Here is a 26,897-nt window from a genome sequence, read left to right on the forward strand (position 1 = left end):
GAGAGGGAGCCACCGTGCAGCAGGCAGAATAATGACCCTCCCAACAGGTGTCCACATCCGAATTTCTTGGACCTGAGACTGTATTATTACCTTCCACGGCAAGGAAGAGTTAGGGTAGCAGATGGAATTAAGGTTACTAATCAGCTGACCATAAAATGAGATTATCCTGGATTAACCAGGTGAGCCCCATGTCATCGGAGGAGGAGGGAGGCAGAGGAAGAAGGTGCCGTGTCAGGGTGGTGACATGTGAGAAAGACTCTGCTCGCTCTTGCACAGCGATTTTGGATTTCTGACCTCCAGAAATGTAAGACAGTAAATTCGTGCTGTTTTAAGACACCAAGTTTGGGGTCATGTGTCACAGCAGCAATAGGAAGATGATAGGTTCAGTCACTGGGGGAGACTCGTTACTTTCCTGGCACTGAGTCCCCAGAGAGCGTTCATACGGAGCAGCCTTCCTAGGAAGTGTTCGCAGGATGCTAGAAGTTGGCTGCAATATACAGAATTGGTAAGGCCTAGAGAATATGGCCATGGTAGGGACAGTGTCTACCAGATCCATAGTCACCCAAAAAGGATGTGTGTCAGGTGGCCTTTCTCCAACACCACCTTGGTTCTGGCTTTCATGGAAAAATCAAATTCAGCAGATACTTCCTTGATCTCAAAAATTTTTGCAGGAAAAATTACGTATCCCACCCCCGTAAGCGCTCACACATCGTGATAAGTTTCATTTGCAATAGCAGAGGCATCGCTTCATTCTCATCCATGGGCTCCTCGAAGGCAGGTGCTGTCACACCTCCTCGTCTGCCTTCCGCAGTGCTGCCTTCATGGTGGACACTCACTCCACTTCTGCTGGCTGAATGAATAAATGAGTGAGTGTACGGACGAACGAATGATCTAATTTGCTCTGGCTGTATTATCCTGACTCAGAAGCAGGGCTTTGAGAGGCAATGTGTAGAGTTCCAGGTTTAAACTCTGATTGGGTTTCAGCCCCAAGGCTGCTGATTGTGGGAATCTTAAATTTTCAAGAACATTCTCTGTACCTTCATCTGTCAAAATAGAAATAATATTGCCTGCTTTAGGGTTGCTATGAGAATTTAATGAGATCGATCAGTGCGCAATAAACATTAGCAATTATTATTATTACCTATTATTTCCTAGCGAACCCCAGTCTTAGGACTTTCTTCATCTACCGCTCCATAAAAGATTCTTTCATAAGAGTGTTAGCAAAAGCAAATTTAAAGCGAATGTTGGAATCCTGTGTGTTTTTAAGATTATACATTTTATTAAAGAAAATTAAACTAAAATATGGCCAATCAACTGCCTAGAAATAACATGCCTCCTAAATTGGCCTTTCCCTACCATAATATGAGCATTTAAATCACACATTTTAAATAAATATTGAAATGGAAAGGAAGAAACAGTATCTAGCATTGCTTACTTCCTAAAAAAGTCAAGAAATTGCTTTGGGATGAAAATTTAGAAAGAAAATGAATCCCCGTTGTCTCCAGGAGACAGTTTGGGTTGCCAGTGGGCACAGGTGTACATAGTACGTCCAAACATTTCTAAATAAAATGGCATTTCTTCACACTTTGTGCCATGGAGAAAGAGCAAGTAAAAAGAAGAGAGATAATTTAGAAACCTAAAGTGTTAAGAAAATCAGAAACCTAAACTGAGAGTTGGAAGAAAAAATTCCACACTCTAGGCTCTAATAGAACTTCGTGTGGCGATGGAAATGTTTGGTATCTCTGCTGTCCCACGGTGCCTCCAGTCACCTGTGGCCACCAAGGACCCGAAATATGGCTAGTGCAACTGAGGAACTGAATTTTAAATTTTTTGTTCGTGTTACTTAATTTAAATTCAAATAGCCACACGTGGCTAGTGGCTGCCATATTGGAAAGCTTGGCTCTAGAGCACGTGATGACTAAGAAAAGGCTTCGCAGTCAGATTGGCCTGAGTTTGAAAGCAGCTGCTGCGTGATCTGGGGCAAGCCATTGAACCTAACCCTTCCTCGCCTGTAAAACAGGAAGAATGATACTTGCCTCACTGGGTCGACAGCACAGCAATGCTTTTAGGAGCATGACACAAATGCTCAATCAATGGAAGCAAGTATTAAGGAAAGACAAAAGCAATCCGACATGAGTGAACATTCATTCACTTGTGAATGAACAAATGGATGAATGAATGAATGAATGGCTCAGCAATGGCTGGTCATTTTCCACTGGCGAGGAGTAGGGGAACCTGGCAAACCTTTTCAGCCAGACATCCACTGGGTGCCAGTGTTGTTTCATCCAGTGAGTTGTTGGTCCCTTGGAGGTGGTGAGTCGGCTGTAAGTAGGACAGCTCTATTAGATGCAGTCTATTTTTAACACTGACTTTAACCTGCTGCCAGAGCGTTCTCCTACCCGACTGGTGATTAATTTAGACATGATTTAGAACTGCGTCAGCCATGGGTTTTCAGCTCTGCTGCCAAGGCCCTAGCCTGCTCAGTGCCTCACTCCTGGGTTGAGGTAGCATGCAAAGCCCACTTTCTCTGACATGACCCCCAAATCAGTCCCACAGTCCTGCCTCATTAATTAACAGAAGCCAGCATTTGCTGAGCCCCTGCTGTGTGCCAGACAGTGTGGGAACGGGCTTGACACACATGATCTCTTTGGATCCTCGCAGCAATCCTTCAAGCTGGGTTCCTCGTTTTATGGATGAAGAAGCAGAGACGTTTCTCAAGGTCACACAGCAATTATAGGGACAGAGGCAGGATTTGGCCCCAAGTGGCAGACCCCAGAGCCTAAGCATCCAAGAGGCATTGCATCGTTCTTCCCTTGGAGCGCATTCACCATCAGACCCCTGACAGGTGATGGGGATCCAGAGAGTGGCGAGATTAGGTCCCCATCCCAAGGAGCTGGAAACACAGGGGACAATTATGATCTAATGTGCACAGCACCACGGGATGCTGTGGAAACACAGGCGAGCAAGCAGCTCACTCTGCCAAGGCGCCCGGTACAGGGGCCTTTGACCACGCTGAAGTCACACGCCCCGAGTTTCATGTGTCTCTAGAGATTTGCAACAAAAACTAAGGGCTCTTTAAAGGACATCTGGGAGTCCCTTTGCTACTCACTTCTCCTTCCCAAGGACACTTTCTTGGCGGCAGCTAGCAGCCCTGCAATACGTGTGTCAGAAGCGCCCGGAAGTGGTGCCAAGTCAGTTAATCCAGCATAGAGGCTGAAATGGAAGGCAGGGCACAGGGAGAGGCTCATGCCAGGTTCTCAGGCCCATGCCACACAACCAGGACAGGGAGATGAGCGACAAGGACAGCTCTTGCAGTGAGCATCTAAATTAGGAGCAGGGGCTGTCACATTTAACTCCCCCCGTCCACCTCCTCACGTTCTATTGACCACATGACAACACTTAGGACACATACTGTCACTGTATCTCTTAGAGTGGGTCTGGCTTCTGCACTGCACTGCGAGCTCCTCGAATTCAGATATTGTGAATTACTCATATTGTATACCCCGTGCCTTACACAGTTCGTGCCACTAGGTAGGAGCTGGAGTGATATTTTTCACTTGAATTGAATTGAGTCTTTTCTGCCGAGACTGTGGTTCACCCCCTTCTCTCCCCAGTTATCTCCATGACCAGTTTAATTTCTCTCGGGAACTCGTCTGTTCCAAAAAAAAATAAGCCATAGGTGGACGTTGAGAGTGCTTCGCTGAAATAGAAACAGTGGCAGCCTGATCTTTGATGGAAGGATGACAGATGCAAATCTGATTAATTCTTCACCTATTTGAATAAGTTCTCGAGCTAGTTATCTCTCATTTGTTGCATATTAGACCTAACGAGATGCCGTCAGCGTTAAACGAGATAATGCACCTGCAGCACGTGGCAGGTTGCTTGGTAGGCAGCAGTTGCTCAGGAAAGGGAAGCAGAGGGCCAGTTCTAGGGCGAGGCCATTGAGGGACATGCCTCAGGGCCAGAACTCAAGGAGGCATCCGGTCCTCAGTAATCGAGACAAATCATTTTGTTAGTTATCTAGGGCAGCTGTGACCAAGTACCACAAACCTGGTGGCTGAAAAACAGGAATTTATTGTTTCAGTTCTGGAAACTAGGAATCCAAAATCAGTAATGTTAGCAAGGCCAGCGCCTTTCCAAGTCTCTATAGGAAGATCCCTCCTTGCAGCTCCCAGCCCCTAGGAGCCCCACGTGTCCCTTGGCTTGGGGCAGCCACTCTCCAGTCATCGCCTTTGTCGTCACATGGCCCCCTCCTCGTATGTCCGTGTCCTCTACCCCCTTCTGATAAGGACCCCAGTCATACTGCACTCAGGCCACTCTACTCCAGTATGACCTCAACTTAGCGACTTAACGTCTGCAATGACTCTGTTTCCACGTAAAGTCATTCCGAGGTGCTGAGGGTTTGGATTTCAATATGGCCCTTTGGGAAACAAACTTCGACCCACGACAATCATATTTTTAAATGATTGAACAAAACATCGACATGTTAAGTCGAGGCAGGATCCCACTCTGTACTTTAGTGCCATCCTCCCTCCCTCTTCTCACCCTATTCCCTGCCTCGCTCTCCTCACGCTGGCCCTGCAGGATGCTGTCTTCATCGGAATTTTAGTTGTGCGGTTGTTGGTATTGTTGTAAGGCACTGTCAAGGGCTAGGTTAGGATGCGGGTGACAGGTCCAGACAGTAAATCTTGTTTCACATGAGCCACAAACTGGGTGCTAAAGAGCTGACCATTTATTTCAAAGGCCTTTCATTTCTCATTCCTGAAATGATGTGTCACCAGGCTGAAAAGACATCTATTTCAAGCTAGAAAGCATGGCGCAGTTTTTCTCTGCCCATTCGATTTTTTTTTTTATACATGCATTGCCCCATCATTCAGGAAGTAGGGTTTATGTCCATATATTTCCTGTTACCACTGGTGATCGAATCGGTGGTGGCTTCTTTCTTCTAAACGCAACAGGTATGCATACACACACACACACACACACACACACACACACACACACACACACATATGTATAACTAAGTTAATTCTCTTGTCGAGGTGTCCAAAGACGGAGTCAGTGGTTTGAAAGTAGAGAAAGGAACTCAAATGCACCTGATATACCAGGTCTGCAGGTTTGCTTTATATATAGTACCTCATTTAACGCTATAGAAATCCCATGAGGGAGGCATCGTTATCCGCAGATTATTCATAAACAAATTGAAGCTCCTAAAAAAAAATAAATAAAGTTAAGATTCAAGCCAGGGGGCTTAGGACTTCAAGCCCATGGTTATCCCCAGCTCACAGTACAGATTCTCGGTAAACACAATCTGAAAACAGTATCCTTCTGGAATGCTTAGACTTCTGTGTCGGGTCATGAAAAAAAAATCCCCGTTTTCTGTCTGCAGTGTGCGGCTGCGTGCATGGCGTCTGCAACAGTGGCATAGCCGGCAATGGAACTTGTGAGTGCCACTCTGCATACACGGGCCCCCACTGTGACAAGCGTAAGTGCCGCCAGTTTCCTCAGCGCCACCAGATCGAGTGGGCACAGATGCGTGCATTTCAGCTTTGTGTTCGCATACTGGGGCTCGACGCCAAAAATTAAAAGGAGAGGAAAATGAAGGAAAAGAGGAGAGAGATAAGAAAGGGGAAGAAGAGAGGGGAAAGGGGAGAGAAGAAATCGTAAGGAAGATTGGAAGTCTAGGAAGTTTGGGGAGCTATGTTTTGGGAAGGGCGAGCAGGTGGCAGTGTGAAAGACAGAAGGGAGGGGAAGACATTGGGACTGGGGAACCGATCGAGGCCATCACAAGAAGTTAGGCACCTAGTAAGTCACGTTCTTACAGTTCTCAAGAGCAGAACGCCTTAACGAGAAACAGGAGGCTCACCAGTCAGGCTCCAGGGATGCTAAAGGATACACCAAAGGTCGCAAAACTAGTAAATAGGAGGGCTGGGGCTCAAATCACTTGAAATTATTTTAACAATCACATTGGATCCAATCAAGAGATAGAAACCACAGAGTGATCGAAACAAAGGAAGTTTAATATTAAGGATTAGTAAGCTATGAGAGGAGGGTGGCTATAAAAATGCAAAGTGAACTCTAGGGCTGACTGAGCATAACAAAGGAAGCATGAACTTGGAAGGGGGTGGCCATCCCCAAGGCTAAGTTCAAATCCTGTTTGAGAAAGTGTGGGTCGCAGCCCACCTGGTGGAGGAGAAGTTTGCTGGTTTGCCCAAGCCAGCGTATCACAGTCGGCTGGCGGGCGAGCAGCAACCCTCCAGGACACCGATGAGCCGGGGCTGGTGGGCCAGCACACAGAGGGAGTTGGGGCACTGTGGGTGCTAAACTTGGAGTAAGCAATGTCTGTGTGTGGGGAGGGCCGTGGAAGGTGGTCACGGGGTCCAGGCCAAAATCGCAAGGTCACTGATGGACTGTGCAGTCTGAGCGCGCGGCTGGGGCAGAGTATCACGGGATGTCCTCACATAGCCACACAGATGACACAGACTGTGCAGCGGCAAGAAAGCGAACAGCAGAAGCATGACACTGCAGGTCAGAACCAAGAAGAGGAGCCCCTTCCTCCTGCAGCGGGCCTCCTGTGCCCTCTACTGGCCAAGCTTGACATAGCAATGTAAAGAAGAAATGGTCAGAGTCCTGTCCATTATCACAGAGCAGGTGAAGAAGGGTGATTTCGGAGCTTAGACATTAAGAAATTGGACATTCTGCCTGACACTAGACTCACGTAACTTATCCTTTGGATAGTACTCTCCTGGTCTGTAAAATGAAGGGATTGGACGAGCTTCAAATTCAACAAATTTAAACACATTTTATTGAAATGATGGTAAAGGGGATGAATAAAACACAGCTTCTGCCATCTTCCCATGGAGGAGACAGACATGCGGACCACGAGTTTGATTGGCTGACCCCTTCTGCAAGCCTCAGTCAGCCTCCTTTCCCACCCGCTCATGATCAAAGCCCTTTTTAAGAAGATGGGAGACCCAGGCCAGCATCCAGCTTAACGGAGAACACGAACATGTTTGCCTCCAAATGACACAATAATTCTGTTGCATCAAAAGACATACAATAGACCGGCACAAAAGTATTTGCAACCCACGTGGCAGAAAGGTGTTTATAATACTAGAAAGTCCCTGAACTCAATTTAAAAATTGGCCAAGAAGCAGCTTAATTCTCACGAGAGATAAAAACTCACCAAGAAGCATGGAAAAGGTGCCGAACCCCACTAGGAATCACAGGAATGCAAATTAAAACTGTAATGAAGTAGTGTTTTGGAGTTTTGGAAAGTTACGTTTTGGTTTGGTTTTCGTTTTTTGCCCACTGTGTTACACAGATTGAAATGATAGATAATATCTATCTCTGGGTGTGAGGAAAAATTACAGTACTGTCAGTGAGAATATGAATTGTTAAGACCTGTGAAGAAAATGTATCTATTAAATTTTAAGGTGTGATCACAGTTCGTTGCTGTGGCCCCAATTCTAGGAATTTACCCAGAGCCAAGCGCCAGTAGTCAGGAATCTATATGTACAAAGAAACTCATGACAGTGTTGTCTGAAAGAGCAAAACAAACTGGAAACACCGAATGTCCATCAGTAAGAAATGGTTGAATAAGTTATGGTCCATCTTGTGCTAGTTAGAATGATGCCAGCTGCTGTCAGAAATAAACACAAAAATTCAATAGCTTAACAATATGGTTTCAGAACTGCTCCCAAGGCATCTCAAGGTACCACATCACCCCTCACAAGGCAGCTAGAGGATATTTTAAATGTCTGAGGAAAACAGTGATGCATCTGTAGAATACCGTTCGAACTACTAGCTTCGGTTAGATCACACTTTCAATGTTAGGTAGCACTATATTCCTTTTGATGGTATCACATCTCTACACAGTTGCATTTTCAGTGGCCGCTGTGTTAAAAAGCAAGGACCGTGCAAAAATCATTTTGACCAGAACAAAGGTGTAGTTTCCAATCTGGTTCTAAGGTTTAAGAATGTGCACAGTGTCCAACAAGCTCACACATCCCATTAGTAAGTAAATGTGGTTATTTAAGAATGAAATAAAAATATTTATCTTTCTATTAACCACATTACTTTTCCAAATGGCTACTAAGTTCTTATGACTTAGTTACTGAATTCTTTGGTTCTAACAACTTAATAAACGGACCTGGTAGATATTTCCTTTGGACTGGGGTGCATGAAAAAGACACCAAGGGCACGGAGAATTTGGGGAACCTCTGGCTTAACACAACAGAGGTATATTTCTTAGTCTTGTCAGAGTTCATTGAGTGTGTTTCTGGCTGACACCAGCTTCCCACTACATACCGATTAGAAATCCAGGTCTTTCTATTTTGTGTCTTTGCCATTCTGTGGCACCCCAGAGTACTCCACTTTGAACCACAGAAGGAACAAGAGAGAATGGAGAAGCACCTGCTTAGAGAGTCCATAATAATACATGGAATGTCCACTCTGTACTCCATCAATGCAAACTAGTCATATGACCCCTCCTGGACGCAAAGGGGGCCTGGAGATGCAATCCTGAAAGGCAGCCACTTTGCAGCAACGATTCTACTTCATGGAAGGGGTGGAGATGTTCTCTACAAATATTTTATTCGACCAGCCACTCCCGGGAGAAATTCTTCATGGGCCTCTCCTGGTCGTGCACATCTTGAGAGCAGCTCACCGGCTGCCCTTCGCTCCAACACCTTTTCAAGAATGTTTATATAGTGAACGGCCTTGGAAGATATAGAGTCTTCTTTGGGGGCAAAGTGCAGGAGTGCTTACTGCCTGTGCCTGTTCTCGATAGATTACCTCTCAGCCCAAATTTGCCCCTTTTGCCTGCTCTGTGATAATGGTGGTGGGCTTTGGAAATATTTCTCATTTGCCAACCAAGAAGATATGACGCCTTATCAGAGGGTCCTGGAGGGACACTAAAGAAGGAAGGGTTTCCTCTTCCTGTTCCTGGTTGAGTTCACTCGCCAGGCTCCTGAAAAACAGCGTTTCTCCACTGCTCAGCCCTTCAGGGCTCAGCTTCCTCCAGCATCCAGCCACTGTTTATTTTGTCTCGTGTTAGACTCGGGCAGCCGCAGCGGCATAGCCAGGAGCCCCAGACAGCACGGCTTGTGCCCGTCCCAGGGGCACGCTGTTCTGTGCACCCTCTCCTCAGCCCCATGCACAACAAGAGCCCTGCAGGGCTGGCCATCTGGAGAGCTGCCCACCCCACCTTCCTCCCACACGGCTGGCCCCGGAAGCCACCCAGGCCCGAGCCACATGTAGAAGTCCGCTACATGTGGTTATTACCTCATGGTCCCAGGTGCTTCCCCGAGTACCACGTGAGTTCTGAGTGTTGGCACCTCTCTGGGAATGACCTTCCCTGGAGCCCCGGAAGGAAGATTTCTGGCAAATCGCACCATGAAGGCACTTTAGCACCTTCTCCACCATCTAGTGACCAAAGCCATGCCCTTTCTGGTGACATCGGGATCTCAGCTCTGGAGGCAGGAGGATTTAGCTTGGGTACCGTCTCAACCTCAGGGCAGTGATTGCTCTGTGTACTTCTGTTATTCCTTTATTCTTTAGAATTCTTGTTAACTCCCACAAGCCAATTTCCCCATTAGTCCAATTCTCTGTCCGTAATTCTTTACACTAAAACTTTCCCTATTCAAATTCTTGTGTGATTTCTGTCTCCTATGTGGGCCCTGATTAATACATTACCTATTGTTAAATTAAAAATAAAAAAATTTAAATTAAAGAAAAAAAACCACATAGGTTTCCTGAGATTAGAGCTCTTCTTCTCCTGTAATGAAACAAAACAGTCAGGTCTCAGTCTGGCCCTCTTTACATTGCCCCGTGGGAATCGGAGCTTAGAAGGAATGGTGTAGAAATGCTGACACTCTGAGTACTGCTCTTGATGTGAGTAAGGAACTTTCATCTCCGACCCGGGAATCTCGCATCATCTGCCCAAGCTGTTAGCTTTGTAAGTTGGCTGATGTGGCAGACTCTGTAGTTTTTAATAACCATCTATGTCCCATTGATATTATAAAATACTACTCAGTTAATAGATATTAAAGAAGATCCTTGAGGACCTCTAGAATATATTGTTAACTTAAAAATCAAGTTTCTCAAGATTTTAACAGGATTCCATTTTGTTTTAAAAAATCATAAGTAAATTTATAAATAAATATATCATACCGGTTGTTGGCATTGGTTATTTTGGGAATTGGATGGGAGAATGAAACTAAGAAAACAGTTCATTTTTACTTTATGCATTCTGTGGTTTTTGAATTATTACAGCAAATCTATATTACTTTTAATAATAGGGAATATTGCATTGGTTGAGTTTTTTATAACTGGTTATTCTACTAATGCAGTTACCTCAACAATCTTCCTTTGCAGCCATCCCTGAATGTGCAGCTTTGCTCTGCCCAGAACATTCCAGATGTTCACCTTCCAGTGAAGATGAAACAAAACTGGAATGCAAATGCCTTCCCAATTACAAAGGCGATGGCAAATTCTGCGAGCGTGAGTAGAATTCAGATCCTGCTAGTTCATTGATCGAGAAGTTTTGGTTACTCAACAGGAAAAAAACAAACAAACAAACAAACAAACAAAAACACCACTTACAACCTCCCTAACATTAATGCAATGACCACTGCTATTTCTCTCTCTGTCATTGAATGAAATGTATAAAAAGTTTTAAGCAAAATGCTCGTCATGAACCTGGAGCCAGACTCCTTGAGTTCAGATCCCAGTTTTGCCTATTACTAACTATTTAGCGTTGGACAAATGCTTTAACCTGTCTGTACCTCTATTTTTCTGTCAAACAGGGATGATATGGTACTTACTTTAGAGGGTTGTAAGGATTAATTTAAGTTAATGTGTGACGAATGTTTAGAAACAGAGCCCAGTACATATAAATTCTATAAACATTAGTGCTTTATTTCATGCTATTTTATATTTACATCCATATATAACATGGCGTAATAATATATCACCACAATATTTGTAGTTCTAATCTCTGATGGCCCTATGTGAATCTGTGTGGCAGGCAGGGGTGATCAGGTAGGGTAAGATGAAATGTTTCTTTACTCCCTCTCTTTAAACTGTCGACTGCCTTTGCGGCTTTGATGAGCCGTGACTGGCATTCCCTTCACAGCTCAGTTTTCCTTCTCCATCCTGAGTGTAGTGACTGCCTCTTGTTTTGTCATTGCCTCTCAAGCCATCAATCCCTGCTTACAAAACATCTGCCACCCTCACGCGCATTGCACATACCTGGGACCAAACCGGCACAGTTGTACATGCCAAGAGGGCTACCGAGGGGATGGCCACGTGTGCTTGCCAGTCGACCCCTGCCAAACCAACTTTGGAAACTGCCCTACGAAGTCTACCGTGTGCATATATGACGGGCCTGGACAGGTGAGCTAATGGTGCACGGAACTGATAAGAACAGAAGTAGGGCAACACACCGAAGGCCAAACGTGCCAGAAGTGTAAGTTGTCCTTTGTGCCCTCCATTCTCCCTTTCAGTGTGCGGCTTGAGCATCCTCTCCAGTCAGACCTGCATGTGCTCAGGGCAGATTTTAACATGTCCCCTCCCCAGTCCATCCTCTACACATTTTCCTAGCTCCCTAGCCCAAACTTAACTGTCCTACATTCTCTTCTGTCCCAGCCCTATATGTTGATCGACAAAATATATACACAACTCAAATTAGATGAACAAATTAACAGTTTGCCAAGTCTTGAGTGAGTGTGTAATTGACATTCAGCAGCGATCCTCTAGTCTCTCTAATTTCTCTTCGAGATAACAGAGGAGTCTGAGGACCAAAAATTCTCTGTCTCTAAGGGATGAACACTGACAAAATGTCAGGTAGCATTGACAGATGGTAGGGATCGTTTTCTGGGGTGAGAACCTGACCTTCTAAATCACATCACGACCTCAACTGGTAAAAGTGAGCTTGGTTAGGGAGCTGTCGCTGAGGAGTTTAGTTGAAAGAGCTTTTTCCCTAATATCTCATTCCTCTGTCAAATATTTACTGGGTGCCTACTGCACCCATAACTGCACATCAGTGGAGGGAACCCATCCGTACAGAAGGCCATCGGCTGCCTGGGTGAGAGGAGAGGCTTGAAGTTCCTGACACACGGTCATGGGTTCCCAACTGTCTAAACAGCACCCCCTGGGATGGCTTCCGGCGATCCCTGCAGAGAGTCCACCCAATCTTATCTCCGAGGGAAAAGAATATATCACATGACATTTCTGCTATCAATTTCTGAGGCAGGCGTGCAAGAAATTCAAAGGGCTGAACTCTCATCCTCGAAATGAGGCCCTTCATAGGCAAAGTCATTTTATACTCTGAACCAAGGTCCCAGCACCTTGGGAGTGAGGTTAGACATATTCTTCGTTTCTTAAAAAAATGTGTCCCAAGGCAGATTTTCAAGTCTTAGAAACCCTCCATTGCTCAAACAGAAAGAGTGCGTTCATTATTTCCATTATTCTAGTGCAGGGTTCCTTAGCCTCGGCATTAATGATATTTGGACCAGATAATTCTTTGTTGGGGTGGGGGGAGCTATCCTGAGCATTGTAGGATGTTTAGCAGCATCCCTGGCCTCTAGTGGCACTGCCTCCCTGTCCCATTGTTAAAAATGTCTCCAGGCAATGTCCCAGTTGAAAACCGCTGTTCTAAAGCAACATCTAAACCTCAATCTCTACTCATCTATAGACGATCTAAAACTAAGAATTATGGTGCCAGCAAGGCCCAGGGCTAGCAAACAAGGAAGCTGAGAAGATCAGCTACCAACAAGGTACATGAATTTCCCAGCAGACAAGCTGAACAGACAAGGTTTCCAATTCCAGACCCTTTCACAAAGTTCTAGTTTAAGCCCCCTCTTTGGACATACCCCAAGTTAGTCTTCATGGCAGAATAAAGATATAAATAATTTAAGAAGACTATAAGCTTGATTTTTAATTTTTGAAAATTACCGTTGACATTCAATATTATATTAGTTTCAGGTATACAGTGTAGTGGTTAGACATTTATGTAACTTATGATGTGATTCCCATACAATAAGTCTAGAAACCACCTGAGTCTGTATATAGTTATTACAGTATTATTGACTGTATTCTCTAAGATGTACTTTACATCCCCCAAAATCCTGCTCAGATCCATGTAAGTGAGTTTAGAAATGGGTCCTTTCCCAGGTGAGCCTGCAGATGAGACCCCCCTATCCTGGTCAGCTACTCTGATGCAGCCTCATGAGAGACCCCGAGGCAAAGGGTCTTCACACTAAGCTGTACCCGGATTCTTGACCACAGAAACTATGAGATAATAAACGAGTGTTGTGAGCAAAAAAGAAGAAGAAGAAGAATGAAGGAAGAAGGAAATGAATAATGAGAAGATAAGTAGAAGTAGAAGGAGAAGGAGAATGGATCAGTAGAAGGAGAAGGATATGACAGTCGAAAGATCAAGATCTCCTTATGACTTCTCAGAAGTAGACTTCTACAGATACATGAGACTCGAACGATAAGAAGAAGAAGAAGAAGAAGAAGAAGAAGAAAGAGAATCTCAGCTTCCGTGTCTAGCTACAACCCTATTTGTTTTTCTCTCCCTGTCCACTGCAGTCTCACTGTGAGTGTAAGAAACATTACCACAACTTCAAACCCGGAGTGGGGTGCAGCGTGACCGATATCTGCGCATCTAATAACCCCTGTCACAGGAATGCACACTGTACCACCATCGCACCGGGCCAAACCAAGTAAGTCTTTGCAGTTTTACCACCATCTTCCTAGGTGGCCAGTTGATGCTGTAAGTTCTTGAAGGGCTGGAAACGTGCCTTATCCAGCCCTGCATCTACCCCCCAGCACCACATACAGCGCAATGCAAGGAAGTAGTTGGTACTCAGTAAATCTTGAGTTAATGAATGAATGCTTCAAAAATGGTTTCCTTTGCAGTGACCATCAAACGACCTGAAATACCATCCCGGCCCGTTCACATGGTATTAAGTGGTCAGAGCATGGGAGAAGGAAACCACTGTCCCTGGGGACACAAATGTCTGTTGCAATTGTAAGGGTTTGACCTCCAAGGTATATGCCTGTTTCCTCATCTCTGAAATGTTGCTTGTCAGTGGTACAAAACAAGACCAGGGAACAGGCACTAGTGGTGTTTCCTGGACTCCAGGTTTCTAAAGAAAGCGTTTACTGTGGGTAAAAATATTTGCGTGACAATTCCTGAGGCAGAGGCAGCTTGCATGGTGTGGAGGTGATGGTACTTGGGGAGTCTAAAGGCCTGGGTTTGAGACTCCACACTGATATCTATCAGCCCCATGACCTTGGGAAAATGACGCCATCTCTCTGGCCTCAGTTTCTCCATGTACTAAATGAGCACAATGATGTCTATTTCTTAAGGTTGTTGTGAAGAGTACGTCAGAGAATGTTCTGGAAACTGCTATACAGCTTACTATGTTGTTATTGGTGGGTAAACTGAGGCTGGAACGGACGTCTTTGGACTCCCAGACCAAGGCTTCTGTCTCAATGCCACGTTCAGTTCTCATCACCTTCATGCTCCCATTGTGAGCTCAAAACCATAAAAGACGTCGAAGCATGTAATTATGAAATAGTTTCTGGGGTTCCGGAGCGCCCTTCTCTCTCCTTTGGAGTTCATTCCTTTTATAGCTGGGTCTTGAATACGTGGGTTTGCCAAGATCGGTCCTGCAGTCATCACATTCCGTTACTCACCGTGGGTGGAGTGGAAAGAGCTTGCGTGTCAGAACTTCTGGGTTCAAATCCCGGCTCTGCCATTTACCTTAACCTCTCTCAACCGTCGTAAAAGGGGGAGCCCCAGGCTGTGAGGAGGATGACGTGGGGCTACGATCATCGATCTCTGAGTGGCACGTGGCACTGGAAGTCACTCCCTACATGTGAGGCACACGCAAACATGTCACGGCCATGAAAAGGGCACATATGCACCCAACACACATGCCGTAAGGGCACATCCCCTCCTGAAACACTGATTCTGGTAATACTGACAGCCAAACAAGCCTGTTTACACTCTTTCTACCGTCCTCTGAGAGAGCTTGAGTACAATACTCTAAACGCTTTCTTTCCTTCGTGTTTGAGAAGATAAAATTGAAAAAAGGAAACCGGAACATCAGAATAATATAAGTTGCTTTAAAACTTGTGTTTAGAATGTCAACGGAACAGTGCATTTTAGGGGTATGTGTGTAACTCACAAACCTCCTTGATCCTCCCCCTACCCTCCCCCCCCCAAAAAAAATTGACTATCTTCAGCTGAAAAGAGGCCTAAGTAAAGGTGGGCTAAGTTACATTGATAAAATATGGGTCGTCAATAATTTAGTTTAGGAAATTTAGTTTAGGAAATTTAGTTCATCTAGGATAAGCAACTCTAAAACGAAGGTTTATTTTGTTCATGCTGCCTCGATATGGCAATCGGTTTATGTAGCGTATTCGGAATCATGTTGTGTTCGCCACCGAAGACCACTCAATGAACAGTAATGGGTTCAAATGTGGACCCCACCATTTACCACCAGGGTGACCTTGGACAAGTCCTATAACTTTTCAGAACCACGGTTCCCTCACCTGACCAGTCAGGCTAGACGCCGAGAGCATCTCCCTGGGAAGAGCTACCGCTTCAAACTGTAAGCTCCATTCTGCTTACCACTAAGGAGAACAAATAGCTTCCCATCTGGTAAAACTGTGCGCTTGTCCTTTTCCCCAGGAGAGGCGGCACATCAGGGCGATAGAGGGAAAAGGCCTTCCTCTCTCACTTGATTCAGTCCAACCGAAAAGACTAGATGTCACTCAGAAGGCTTGTTGGGAAAGTGTGGGTTCCATTCCAACTGTACGAATGTACAATGAGTGATGCCGAAACCTAGAGACTCTTGGGACACTAGTGACCCTGATGACATTCAGTGTTTGTATATGACTCGTACAGCCTAGGATTTCTTGATGTGAACACCGAGAATCTTGTCCATGACAACGTGGTGCAGAGGCAAGCGCATGGGCTTTTTCAGACCAACCTAGGTTTAAATCCCAGCTTGGCTACTCCGAGATGTGCTTCCAGCAAAACGACCTTTAGACCTGGGCGGCAGAGTGTCCTTCAGGGACACCACATTTTAGAGAGCCCCAGCTGGCCCTCTGCTGGCCATACCAGGGCAAGGAGTCTGAAGGACCCAGGGCACATGCTCTCCCAGAGAATAACCTCATTATTCTCTGCCCAAAGCACCTCCAGGACAGGCACAAGCTCTTCCTGGGACCATTCCCCCAAGGGATGGGCAAAGGTGGCAGTTTGCTGAGCATGTGGATGAGCCGACATTATCTCCATCACTCTCATGAGCACATCCTTGACTCTAGTTCTGCTACTACCTCTTATTCTTCAAATACACCATGATATCCTCCCTGCTTAGGCACCCTTCCCTCCCACCATCTCTGAGTCGAGTTAACACGCCGATTCTTTGGCGTTCAGCTCTAGTACCTCTACCTCCAAGATGCCTTTCCTGTGCCTCTATCCACTCAGATGCAACACCCTCTGGGCTCCCGAGGCACCCCTCTATTACAGGTATCACCCCTGAACTGTCATGAGTATGTAATACGGTGGCGGTGAGCACAAGCACTGCCACTTACAGGCTGTGTGATCTTGAGCGAAATACTTACCCTCCGTGTGCCTCAGTTTTCTCATCTGAAATGGAGCTAATAACAGAACCCTCATAGGAATGTTGTAAGGCCTCTAGAAGTATAACGGGCATAGGAACTATCAATAGATGTTAGCTATTTTTAACATTACTGATCTCAATCTCCAGCTAGAATGTAAGGTCTTTGGGGGGGTCCGTATCATATTCATCTTATTGCAACAACTCCTTGTCCTCCAGTGAAACAACGTTAAGTTTGGAGGAACAAATGAATCAATGAAGGAATGAAACAAATAAGTGAAGAAATGAAGGAAGCGACTGTACTAAGTTTTGGGATGCCCTATAATTAAATAAAACTAAATCTCATCCAGCATTAAACATAATTAATCCCATCCCATAAAGTATAAAATGCAAACGGCTTATGGGTGTTTTTAAAGCCTTAACAGGAGATCTTTACACCTGATAAAGAACCAGTTTATAAAAGAGGCAATGCTGAGAATTGTCCCTTAGTGCAACTGAGAACATTTAAGTTGGAAAATTATCTCATGAAGTCTCAGACTTTGGACCGAGATTTTAAATAGAAATAAAAAATGTTTATGTCTCAGACGTTCCATTCAACACTGAGGCCATTAAAATACAATTCTCCTGCTATCCCTATGGAAAAACAAGTCAAGTCCTTCACACAAAACAGAGCATTGGCCTCATAACAACCTAGGGAAGTTTTAAAGAGAAACGTACGTAGTGGTTTGTTAGAGTTACTCGTCTTGCTATTAACAGTTGTCTTCAAATGAAACTTACGTAACTCAGGGCAGGAGTAATTTTCAGCGATGACTGTGTATCCATTTTCAGGAGTTACCAGTCCCCCTCTTCGCCTTCTTAAATGAGCCATCCTGTGTCACAGTGCTCACAGAGGAAGCTGCTGTTCAAGCAGGAAATTGTTGTTCGCTTGTATTATGTAGACTCTTGCTTCATGGTTAGATTTACCCTACTGGTTTCTTAGAGCAAGGCTTCTCTATCCCAGCATGGCTGACATTTGGGGCCAGATAATTCTTGGTCGTAGGTGCTGTAGGGTGTTTTGCAGCATCCCTGACTTCTGCCCACCGGATGCCACTAGGAACTTCACTCCAGTTGTGACAACCCAAAATCTTTCCAGACATTGCCAAATGTCCCCTTTTTTGTTAGGAGGAGGGGGCAAAATTGCTCCTGATTGAGAACTACTACTTTATAAAAAACCTGAAGACTCAATCAGTAAATTTATCTGGCTGGGAAGCTCATATGTATCCTTCTAGAATAACCTTAAATGTTTCTTCTCCTAGAATCTGTTCTATACTTCTCCAGGCATAATTGGTTACTTCCTCTTCCATGCCCCATGCCATCCTATTCAGTCTTCTCTCATGGCTCTTACTATGGAATTTAAGTCATCTGTTGGTGGACTTGTCCTGCTATGTCCCGGCCCCTCCACACGACTGTGGTTCTTATTGCCACCATCTCCATCTTCACCGCCATTGTGGTCATCATCATCGTCATCATCTGCCGAGTACAGAGCTTTTTCTATGTGTCTGTCAGTGTATTTTTCATGCATTATCTCTTCTAATGACAGCCCTGAAGGCGCATTATTAAACTTATTTCATAGATAAGGAAACTGGGACTCAGGAGGTTAACTGGCCGTATTGTGTTGCTATAAATTATTTGTTTTCAGGCTCATCTCTCGCACATGAGATGCTGAAAGGGCATCTGTTATTATCATCTTTACAGCCCTCTTAATTAAGTTTCCTAGAATTAACTAAGTACTTAGAAAATAATCAGTTTGACTGTTAGGCAATGTCCCAGGTGCTGAGATACAGTGAGGAATTGGGTAGAATCCAGGTTCTGGAAGAACTTCCCACCTAGCAGAGGGAAAAACACCTCAAGAGGTAATTTTGATGGGCAGGGCTGTGATGGAGGTATCACCAGGATACACCTGGCAGGGGAGAGAGTTGTCAGATAAGGCTAGAGCAGGTCACAACTGAGCTGGAGGGTGAGGCTGGGAGAGCATTCCTGGAAGGGCACATGGCCCGAGAAGGTCATCATAGTCTAAAGAGAAGCAATTTGGTGTAGCTGGAATTTGCAGTGACTGGCAGGAAAGAGATAATCAGGATCCCCTTTCAGGGCCTTGCACGCCATGCTAAGCACTTATACCTTGTCCAGTGGGTGAAAGGAGTCCCTGAGAGATTTAAGCACAGAGGTACCATATTTCCCTTCTGGAGAGACCACATAGGGGGTTGTGTGAAGGATTGATTCGAAGGGAGGGAAACTAAGGACAGAAAGACCAGTTAGGAAGTCATTGCAGCAGTCCGTCCGAGCAAGGGGTGAGAAGACTCTGAAACATCTGCCCAGCAAACTTGTTGAAAGTATTTCTATCGGGCATGGGACCACATTTAAAAACACAACTGGATTGATGAGCTCTCTCTGATGCCTAGTATAACCGCAGCATCCCTGCCTCCGTCTTCTCCGAAATGTTCTTCCCTACGTCACAGTTCGTTCCTCACTTGCCTCCGGGATCCTGATCAATGTCACCTACCTAAGCACCTTACCGATTTCAACCAGCTGTCAGCTCATCTTTGCTGGGGAGTGGTGGTGTGCTAGAGGCAGGACTTACTGATTCGCCAGAGCCGATTGTTAATTTTTCCAGGACTTTGCAAGTTGGTTGGCCTCATGTTAGTAGTTCGAGGTTGGCCTAGGTTGGAGAGCAAACCATGCAAGTTGGAAAATGCTGAAAACTGGGGCTTTCCCTGTCCCCACCCTGCCTCTGGAGAGCTGATTGTGCGACATTTACCAGCACACCACTGCTGGCATCTTTAACTGCATCTTTAACTCTCTTTTTTCTTTTGTGAAACTAAAGCACGGCATAAATTCTGCGACTTTCATTGCTTACGTATCTTAATTTGGGGATGACTTATTGCACAAGTATTGATTAAGTGCCTTCTATGGACCTGTGCTAGATCTTGGGATTGCAACAGTGACTAAATCAACGCAGCCCTTGCCCTTACTCTTTATTCAAATTAGATCGAGAAGCAGATATTAATCAAATAACCCCTCAGTTAGGATGTGACAGACACCGTTGACGCAGAGAGATGCTACATAGTACCAGGCGGGTACACAGTAAGGGGGACCTGACCTACAGTGGGGAGTTGGGAAGGGGGTGGACGATCAAGGAATATTTCTTTAAGGAAAGGACAGTTGAGCAGAGATCTCAGCTCAGGAGGAAGGGGAAGGGAAGGGTCTTCTTGGCAGCTCAATAATTCTGAATCTTTACTTGCGGCTGGCTTCAGAAGCGTATTCTGACTCAGTGGCTCTGCTTTGGGGCCCTAGAATCTGCATTTAGAGTAAGCGCTCCAAGTCATTCTGATGCCCATGATGTCTTGGTCAAACTTTGAAACACACTAAGGCAAGGAGTATACAAAAATATCTAGTGTTTATAGATAGGCTTAAGTTATTAAGTATCCCTTTCCTGTGGGCCTACTTCGTGTCGGGTACTGCAGTGTGAGTGCTCACCTGTGTTCGTGCCTCCCCTCTCCTGGCCTTGTCCCTGGCCTGCCCCTGGGCATCACTTTCCTCATTTTTGCAGACAAGGAATCAGATAAGGGAGCTGACTGTAGGATCTCGCCAGTCAATGGCTCCGAGACCCTGAGAATGTGTTTTCACCCTCTCTATAGATGCACGTGCCGGAGAGGTTACGTGGGCGATGGCTCGACGTGTTATGGAAACATCATGGAGCGACTCAGAGAATTGAACACTGAGCCCAGAGGGACATGGCAAGGAAGGCTGACCTCTTTCATCTCGCTCCTGGGTACGCGGCTATGGGTACAGATTTCCGCACTAAGGGCGACCCTCTTTCAGGCAAGGCCATCTGCAAGATGCAATCATTCAGGAAACGGCAGGCGGGTGAGGCAAGGCTTGTCTCTTGGGATCAACCCTTCTCAGGAAGGGTCATGTAGGTGGGACAAAAAAAAAAAAAAAGCACAGGCAGCCGTTTCCAAGGAGACAAGCAGAAGTTAGTGCTAAGAGATCTAGCAATGCGATAATTAGGAGGCAGATAGCTGAGGACAGGGTCCTGGGAGTCACCATAGACCAACAGGTCGACAACAGCGTTGAGATGGAGCGGCTGCTAATGTGAATATGGGGACCATCCTCTTTCCCTTGACTTCGAGGGCTCCAGATGTGAAACAAGGTTGGCAGCTAATGCTGGGAATAGAGAGTGACTAAGCCCCTGAGACAGTGTCTGCGTTCCTCAGTGGAGGTGCTGTTTGAATTCGAGGAGTAGTCTTGTTGTGTACAACCATCTCACACATTGCTGGATGTTTAACGTCCCCAACTGCTAATTGTCTATAGTGACACACTCTAGTGACTCCAGCCCTCTCAGGAAGGGCGACAGCCCGAAACACCTTCCTAAAGGTCATTATCCCACACTCCCTTAGAAATGATGTATTATAGCTGATAGCAGCATTTGATAAGACTTTCAGTAAAACATGAATTTGGCCAATCGACAGAAGATAAAACACAGACTCAACCAGTCAGCAGGAGCCTTAAGATATCAGTAGAATTTACCAGTCACCAAAAAAAAAAAAAATGATTTCCAAGAAAAAGCACAGATAAAGAGCTAAATGTCCTCCATGGGTCAATGCTGGACTCTCAGCAGAAATCTTAACGGACATCCTGCATAAATGTCCTCCTCTTTCTGGAGGAAAACATTACTGGCATGCCTTGGGGCTTGGGGACAACCTGCCAGGCTTCTCATAGCCTTCCTCTGAGAACTCTGAGAATATCATCGAATGGGAGCCACTGGAGTGACAGACCTGGCCCTCGAGCTTTTCCTGGGACTAAGTCTAGTTGACCTCTCACTTGCCCGATTTGTGAGATTCTGGTACACATCACCTCCTGTGTGAGAACACAGAGCCCATTCTTCTTGGCCCGGTTCTCCAGGGCATGGAGGCAGGACCAGCCTCACAACTCGTAGGGCCGCGTGCAAAATGAAAAAGTCAAAGTCCTTTGATAAAAAATAATTAAGCATTTTAAGGCGGCAACAACAGAGCATTAAACCAAGCTTGGCGCTCGTCTGAGCCGGCGCTGGGAGGAACAAGGGCACAGCCCTTGTTCACTGAGAGGGTGACAGCTCAGAGTCAGGCCCCTAGTGGGTGGGGCTATCTGAGGATTTTTGTCACAGGACCCTCACAGAACCTCTCACTCCTGGGGGTCTGTGAGGCCCAGACTGTTTCTCCGATGTCCACTGAGTCAGTGCCCACCGATGACCCTGTCGTTATGAGGAACCCTTTGAGGCCATGACGTCATGGTGCCGTACATTCTCAGACCGCTTCCTCATTTACAAAGGACCTGCACGTGTCAATTAGAACAGCGAAGCTCTTGAGTCACGGGCCTCGGTGGACCATAAGGGCGATGCCTGACTTTATTGCCTGATTTTGTTCCTCACGAGCCACTGACCTATTTGTGTTTTCCTTCTTTGTGTATTTCGACTCCTAAGACAAAGCCTAACTGACCTATTTGTGTTTCCCTTCTTCGTGTATTTCGACACCTAAGACAAAGCCTATGCCTGGCCGCTGAGTAACCTGGGGCCGTTCACGGTGCTGTTGCCTACAGACGAAGGCCTGAGAGGACTCAGTGTGAGTATTTAAAATAAACCTACGCAGAAGAGCTGATCATTGGGTAAATATTTTTTTAGTGAAACATAACATCCTGGCAGAATGCGCGCACATCGTAAGTCCACAACTCAGTGAACTGTCAACAAAGTGAGTGTACTGTGCATCCAGCAAGACCATGACCAGCCCCCTTCCGGACCCCCCGGTGCCTCCTTCCAATCGGTAGCCCCTCAGGGTTTACCATTCGGAGTTCTTCACATATAGGGATGTGATAGGTAAGATTTGCATCATACGAAACTGCTCTCTTCCTACAGGAAGGAATAAACCCAGCACATTAGCTAGGCCATTTGTTTCTTTAAAAGGATCATACATGGTAATGGTGTTGGGGGAAACTAGGAGAAAACTGTGGTCTTCAGTGTGACCAGCTGCTGTCTGAGATAATGTCATCAGTGGGAATGAAACTATGTGCCTGGTGGAGGCGTAGCATCGTGATGGTCTTGATGAAATGGTTAGATTTGGTTTAACGCAGGTAATGGACATGTTGATTTGTATCAAACTGGTTTGTCTTAATCCGATATGTTTTTGTGGTAACAATTTTTGCTACACTGAATAAAAACTCAGGAGGTTCCAGACTCTCTCACCCTGACATGCTACCGCCATTATTCTGTCTGAGATGGATCTATCATTAATCTTCAGAGACGCCCACACTTGTCTGCTCTCGGGGAGGAGAACCAGTGTATTTTGAATGCCTCTGAGCTCAACCCATTGTATGCGGTCTCTTGTTTAATATACAGATGAAATTTTCACAAAGTCAATAAAAAATAGCTGTTGGTGGATTGTCGACGATAGACTGTGACAAAATGTTGATGGGGTTCGATGGATTTTGCAATCTTAATTTTACTGTTCAAAAGCTCCATCAGGCCATTCTACCTGTTCTCTTCATTTCTGTCTGTGTCCTGGGCCCGAGGTGATCCCTTGGTGCCCACCATCCTCCTGTTCCTCCTGGTCCCTTGCCTTGCTGTCCCTACCATGTCAGTTTTCACGCTAGAGCACCGCACCCACCCCTGCCCCCGTAGCTGGGGAGTATACTCTGCATCACTCCCCAGACTTCTGCTCCCTTTAAGGCCTGGCCCGGGGCAGCTGCGCTCATGGAAAGTCATCTGTATCTGAAAGAACCCAACCCCCAGTGAGGGTGCCCTGGCTTTGAAACATCATTGTCTCCTTTAAACGATGGCGACCAAAGGAAACGGCTGTCTTTTCTTAGGTAAAAGAGCTTTTGATGGATAACAAGGCTGCTCGGTACTTTGTGAAACTCCACATAATTGCCGGCCAGATGAACACTGAGCAAATGAATAACACAGACACGTTCTATACCTTGACTGGAAGGTCAGGGGAAATCTTCAGTGGTGATGAGGTAAGGCTTTCTCCGATGTCCACTGACTCAGTGCCCACAGATGGCTCTGTCTTTGTGTTTAGGCTGTGAAAGTTTACGAAGAACTTTCCCTTATTTCTTGTTTGTTGAAGCAGTCCCCTGCAGAGGAATAAGCGAAGAGCAATACCAGAAAGGGTCAGGTAGGAGGCAGGGCGCATGCTTGCGGAAAGGGGGTGATAAAGTGTTTGATTTTGCTCTGGTCTGAATTAGTTTTCAAGGCAGTCATTATTCAACTGCCAGCAGGAAGGAGAAACTTTGCAGTAAACCTGTTTCCTGGAAGTATCAGCACAAAGCCAGATCAGCAAAAGGAAATGGATTATGTTTGCTTTAGATTGTTGGAGTTTATCCATCCTCTCCAGCATAACATTCCATCTCTCCTAATGCCATTAGTTCTGTTTTGTTTTTTAAAGTAAAAACATCCTCCTCCCCTTTTAGAAATAGCTCTTTTTGTGACTTTACTGAGCAGGGGCGCATGTGATTAAGTGACAGAATGTGTGAGGGGCAGGGAAGAGTTGGCCTATATAGTGGCATTTCACCAAATATCAAATTGGTAGATTGAGTTCTTACTCAATGCAAGGTACTAGTATAAACTTTATTTATGTTATATAAGATTCACAACAATGCTATAAAGGATGTTTTGCCAGAGTCAGGATTCAAATGCAGGCCTGCCTGACTCTTAAACCTGAGCCCTTAACCAGTAAGTTGTACTGTGTGTGTGAGAAAGGATGGATGGATGGATGGATGGATGGATGGGTGGATGGATGGATGGATGGAGAAGATTTGGCTTTCTCACAAAGACATGCATGCATGCATTCATTCATCCATTTATTCAATAAATATTCACTAAGCTTGTAACTTATAGGAGAGAGGAAGAGGAATTCACTTCAATTAATCATTCAACAAATATTTTTTACTGTGTGCCTTCCTTGTACACAACACTAACATAAATGACAAATTTATATTAATTTGAATAGTTTTGCCCTTTTGGAGCTTGCAGCCTATTGGGGGAGACTTATAATGCCTTATTCACATTTAGCATGGGATAGTCATCAGTAATTTCAAACACTATCTTAATTGACCTTAATGAAAACCATGTGAAGTCAACCAAGCAGATACCATCATTCTCATTTAGGTTAAGTGACTTATCCAAGATCACACAGCCAATAAATGGCAGAACCTGAGGACTCAGGAGTCCCGACTTCTAGCTCAGAGCTCACTCCTTCGAGGACACCACATTAATTTTATTTTATTTTTCCCTGATTTTTAGGATAATCAACTAAAGCTTAAACTCCATGGAGGCAAAAAGAAGGTAAAAATCATACAGGGGAATATTACTGCTTCCAACGGGCTCCTGCATATCCTCGACAGAACCATGGACAAGATGGCGCCCACATTTGAGAGCAACTCTGAGGTAAGATATTTCGGGTAAAAGTGATGTCCACCAAACTCCAGCTTCCTTCTCTGGAGAGCTGCATCCAAGAAGAAAATGCATGCCAGAAGTACGTACTTGTCTTCATTGATACTAGGACCTCAACCGTGGGGAAGATGGGATAATTTGTTTTCAACAGAATTCTGGATACCTCTGCAGAGAGAAAGGCATGGAGTAGGCGTAGCAAAGATCTTGATTCTGTGACCTCCTTTATGTCCACCTCTGACAATTCAGTCCAGTGACCAGTGAAAATTTATCCTTTATGCTTTATGGGGGTGGGCAGTCTCACTTCCACAAAATTTATTCCCTCTGACCTATTTGATGATGGCTAAAGGCTATTTCAGAAAGTACAGGTCTGAATTACTATTTCAGTAACAACAGAAAATATTTGTAAAATACTGATCAGGTCTTTTGATATCTATGCACACCTACACAAAAACTCTGTCATCAGTATTTTAATGTCAGAGTATCTATTTCCTAAACCACTTTTTGAAATTTTTAAACAAAATATCTCCTTTTAGCAAACCATAATGACAATGCTACAACCAAGATACAGCAAGTTCCGGTCTTTGTTAGAGGTATGTATTTTTCATGAATTTCTGGAGAACGTTTTATGCCCAATCCTTTGTAAAATTAGCAAGCGTGTCGATGATAAATATTTTTTTGAGGAATTACTCAAATATGTGTCTGAGATAGACTGCAGATATAAAATTGTATTTCTTGCATTCAGAAAACCAATGTGGGACCTGCCTTAGATAAGGATGGAGTTGGTGGACCATACACCATTTTCGTTCCAAGTAATGAAGCACTGAATAACGTGAAGGACGGCACTCTCGACTACCTTCTTTCTCCAGAGGTATTGTATCCTATTTACTCTGATGACATCGTACCAGCATCACTGCCTCAGTCTGTTCCGTACAGGCTTTTTCTGAACTAGAGATGGCAAATAAGCAGCCTACGTATCACCACCTATCCACCTACAACCCAGGCAGACATCATTAATCGATCACAGTACTCTGGAACTAAGCCTGACATTCTGGTTGTTTAAATCTCCTCGGTAGAATTCCAAGTAACTGTGACTGGTCTATCAGACGAGGCATAGGAAATAAAATCAGTTTGTAACTCTAGACCTAAGTGGTCGGTGTGATTTGTCATGGCTCTTCTAGTATTTCTCAGGAGCAAGATCCATATTTTAGGTTCTCTACAACACTAAAACCCTTTAGGAAATGAAGTCTAAACTAGGGCATTCTAGGCCTGGTCTAGGCTAAATTTAAAAGGACTAAATGTTGTTGTTAGATGCTCCTACCTTTCCTTTCTGTTGTTCTCATTTCTCACCACAATAACCCTCTCCTTAGATACCACGAATCTTCAGTTCTTTCACATTCTCCTCTAGACAGGAGATTTTTTTTTTTACTCCTTCACCCTAGGTGTTAATGGCTGAAACCATTTAAAGTGTTTTCTCTCCCAGAAATAACAGCCTTAAAGTAAAGAGAAGGATAGCTAATTATGGTATTTTCTTTTCCTCTGAACCCTTCATGTATATATATTACATTGAATGAATTAGGATCGTATTGATTAATAAAATTACATGTTTCAAGTTTCCAATTTTAGAATACGTCATCTGTATGTTGCATTGTCTGTTTACCACCCAAAGTCAAGGCTCCTTCCATCACCATATATTCGACACATTTTACCCTCTTTTACTTCCTCCCACCCCCCTTTTTTTCTGGTAATCGCCATACTATTCTTGGTGTCTGTGAGTTTTTATTTGTTTGTTTGTTTGT

At 44.9% G+C, this 26,897-nt stretch overlaps 1 protein-coding gene across 1 annotated transcript in view; it reads left to right on the forward strand.

Moving 5' to 3' along the window:
* The window catches only part of STAB2 (stabilin 2), a 129,707-nt gene that overhangs the window by 14,127 nt on the left and 88,683 nt on the right, over positions 1–26,897 (forward strand). The window contains exons 6-15 of the mRNA XM_036237372.1: positions 5,390–5,485; positions 10,378–10,503; positions 11,201–11,397; positions 13,597–13,730; positions 20,315–20,448; positions 22,194–22,276; positions 23,517–23,666; positions 24,952–25,095; positions 25,635–25,691; positions 25,844–25,969. Coding sequence (XP_036093265.1) covers positions 5,390–5,485; positions 10,378–10,503; positions 11,201–11,397; positions 13,597–13,730; positions 20,315–20,448; positions 22,194–22,276; positions 23,517–23,666; positions 24,952–25,095; positions 25,635–25,691; positions 25,844–25,969 — 1,247 coding nt within the window. The remainder of the gene's footprint in view (positions 1–5,389; positions 5,486–10,377; positions 10,504–11,200; positions 11,398–13,596; positions 13,731–20,314; positions 20,449–22,193; positions 22,277–23,516; positions 23,667–24,951; positions 25,096–25,634; positions 25,692–25,843; positions 25,970–26,897) is intronic.

Source organism: Rousettus aegyptiacus, unplaced genomic scaffold (assembly GCF_014176215.1).
Source record: "Rousettus aegyptiacus isolate mRouAeg1 unplaced genomic scaffold, mRouAeg1.p scaffold_m13_p_2, whole genome shotgun sequence".
Classification (NCBI taxonomy): domain Eukaryota; kingdom Metazoa; phylum Chordata; class Mammalia; order Chiroptera; family Pteropodidae; genus Rousettus; species Rousettus aegyptiacus.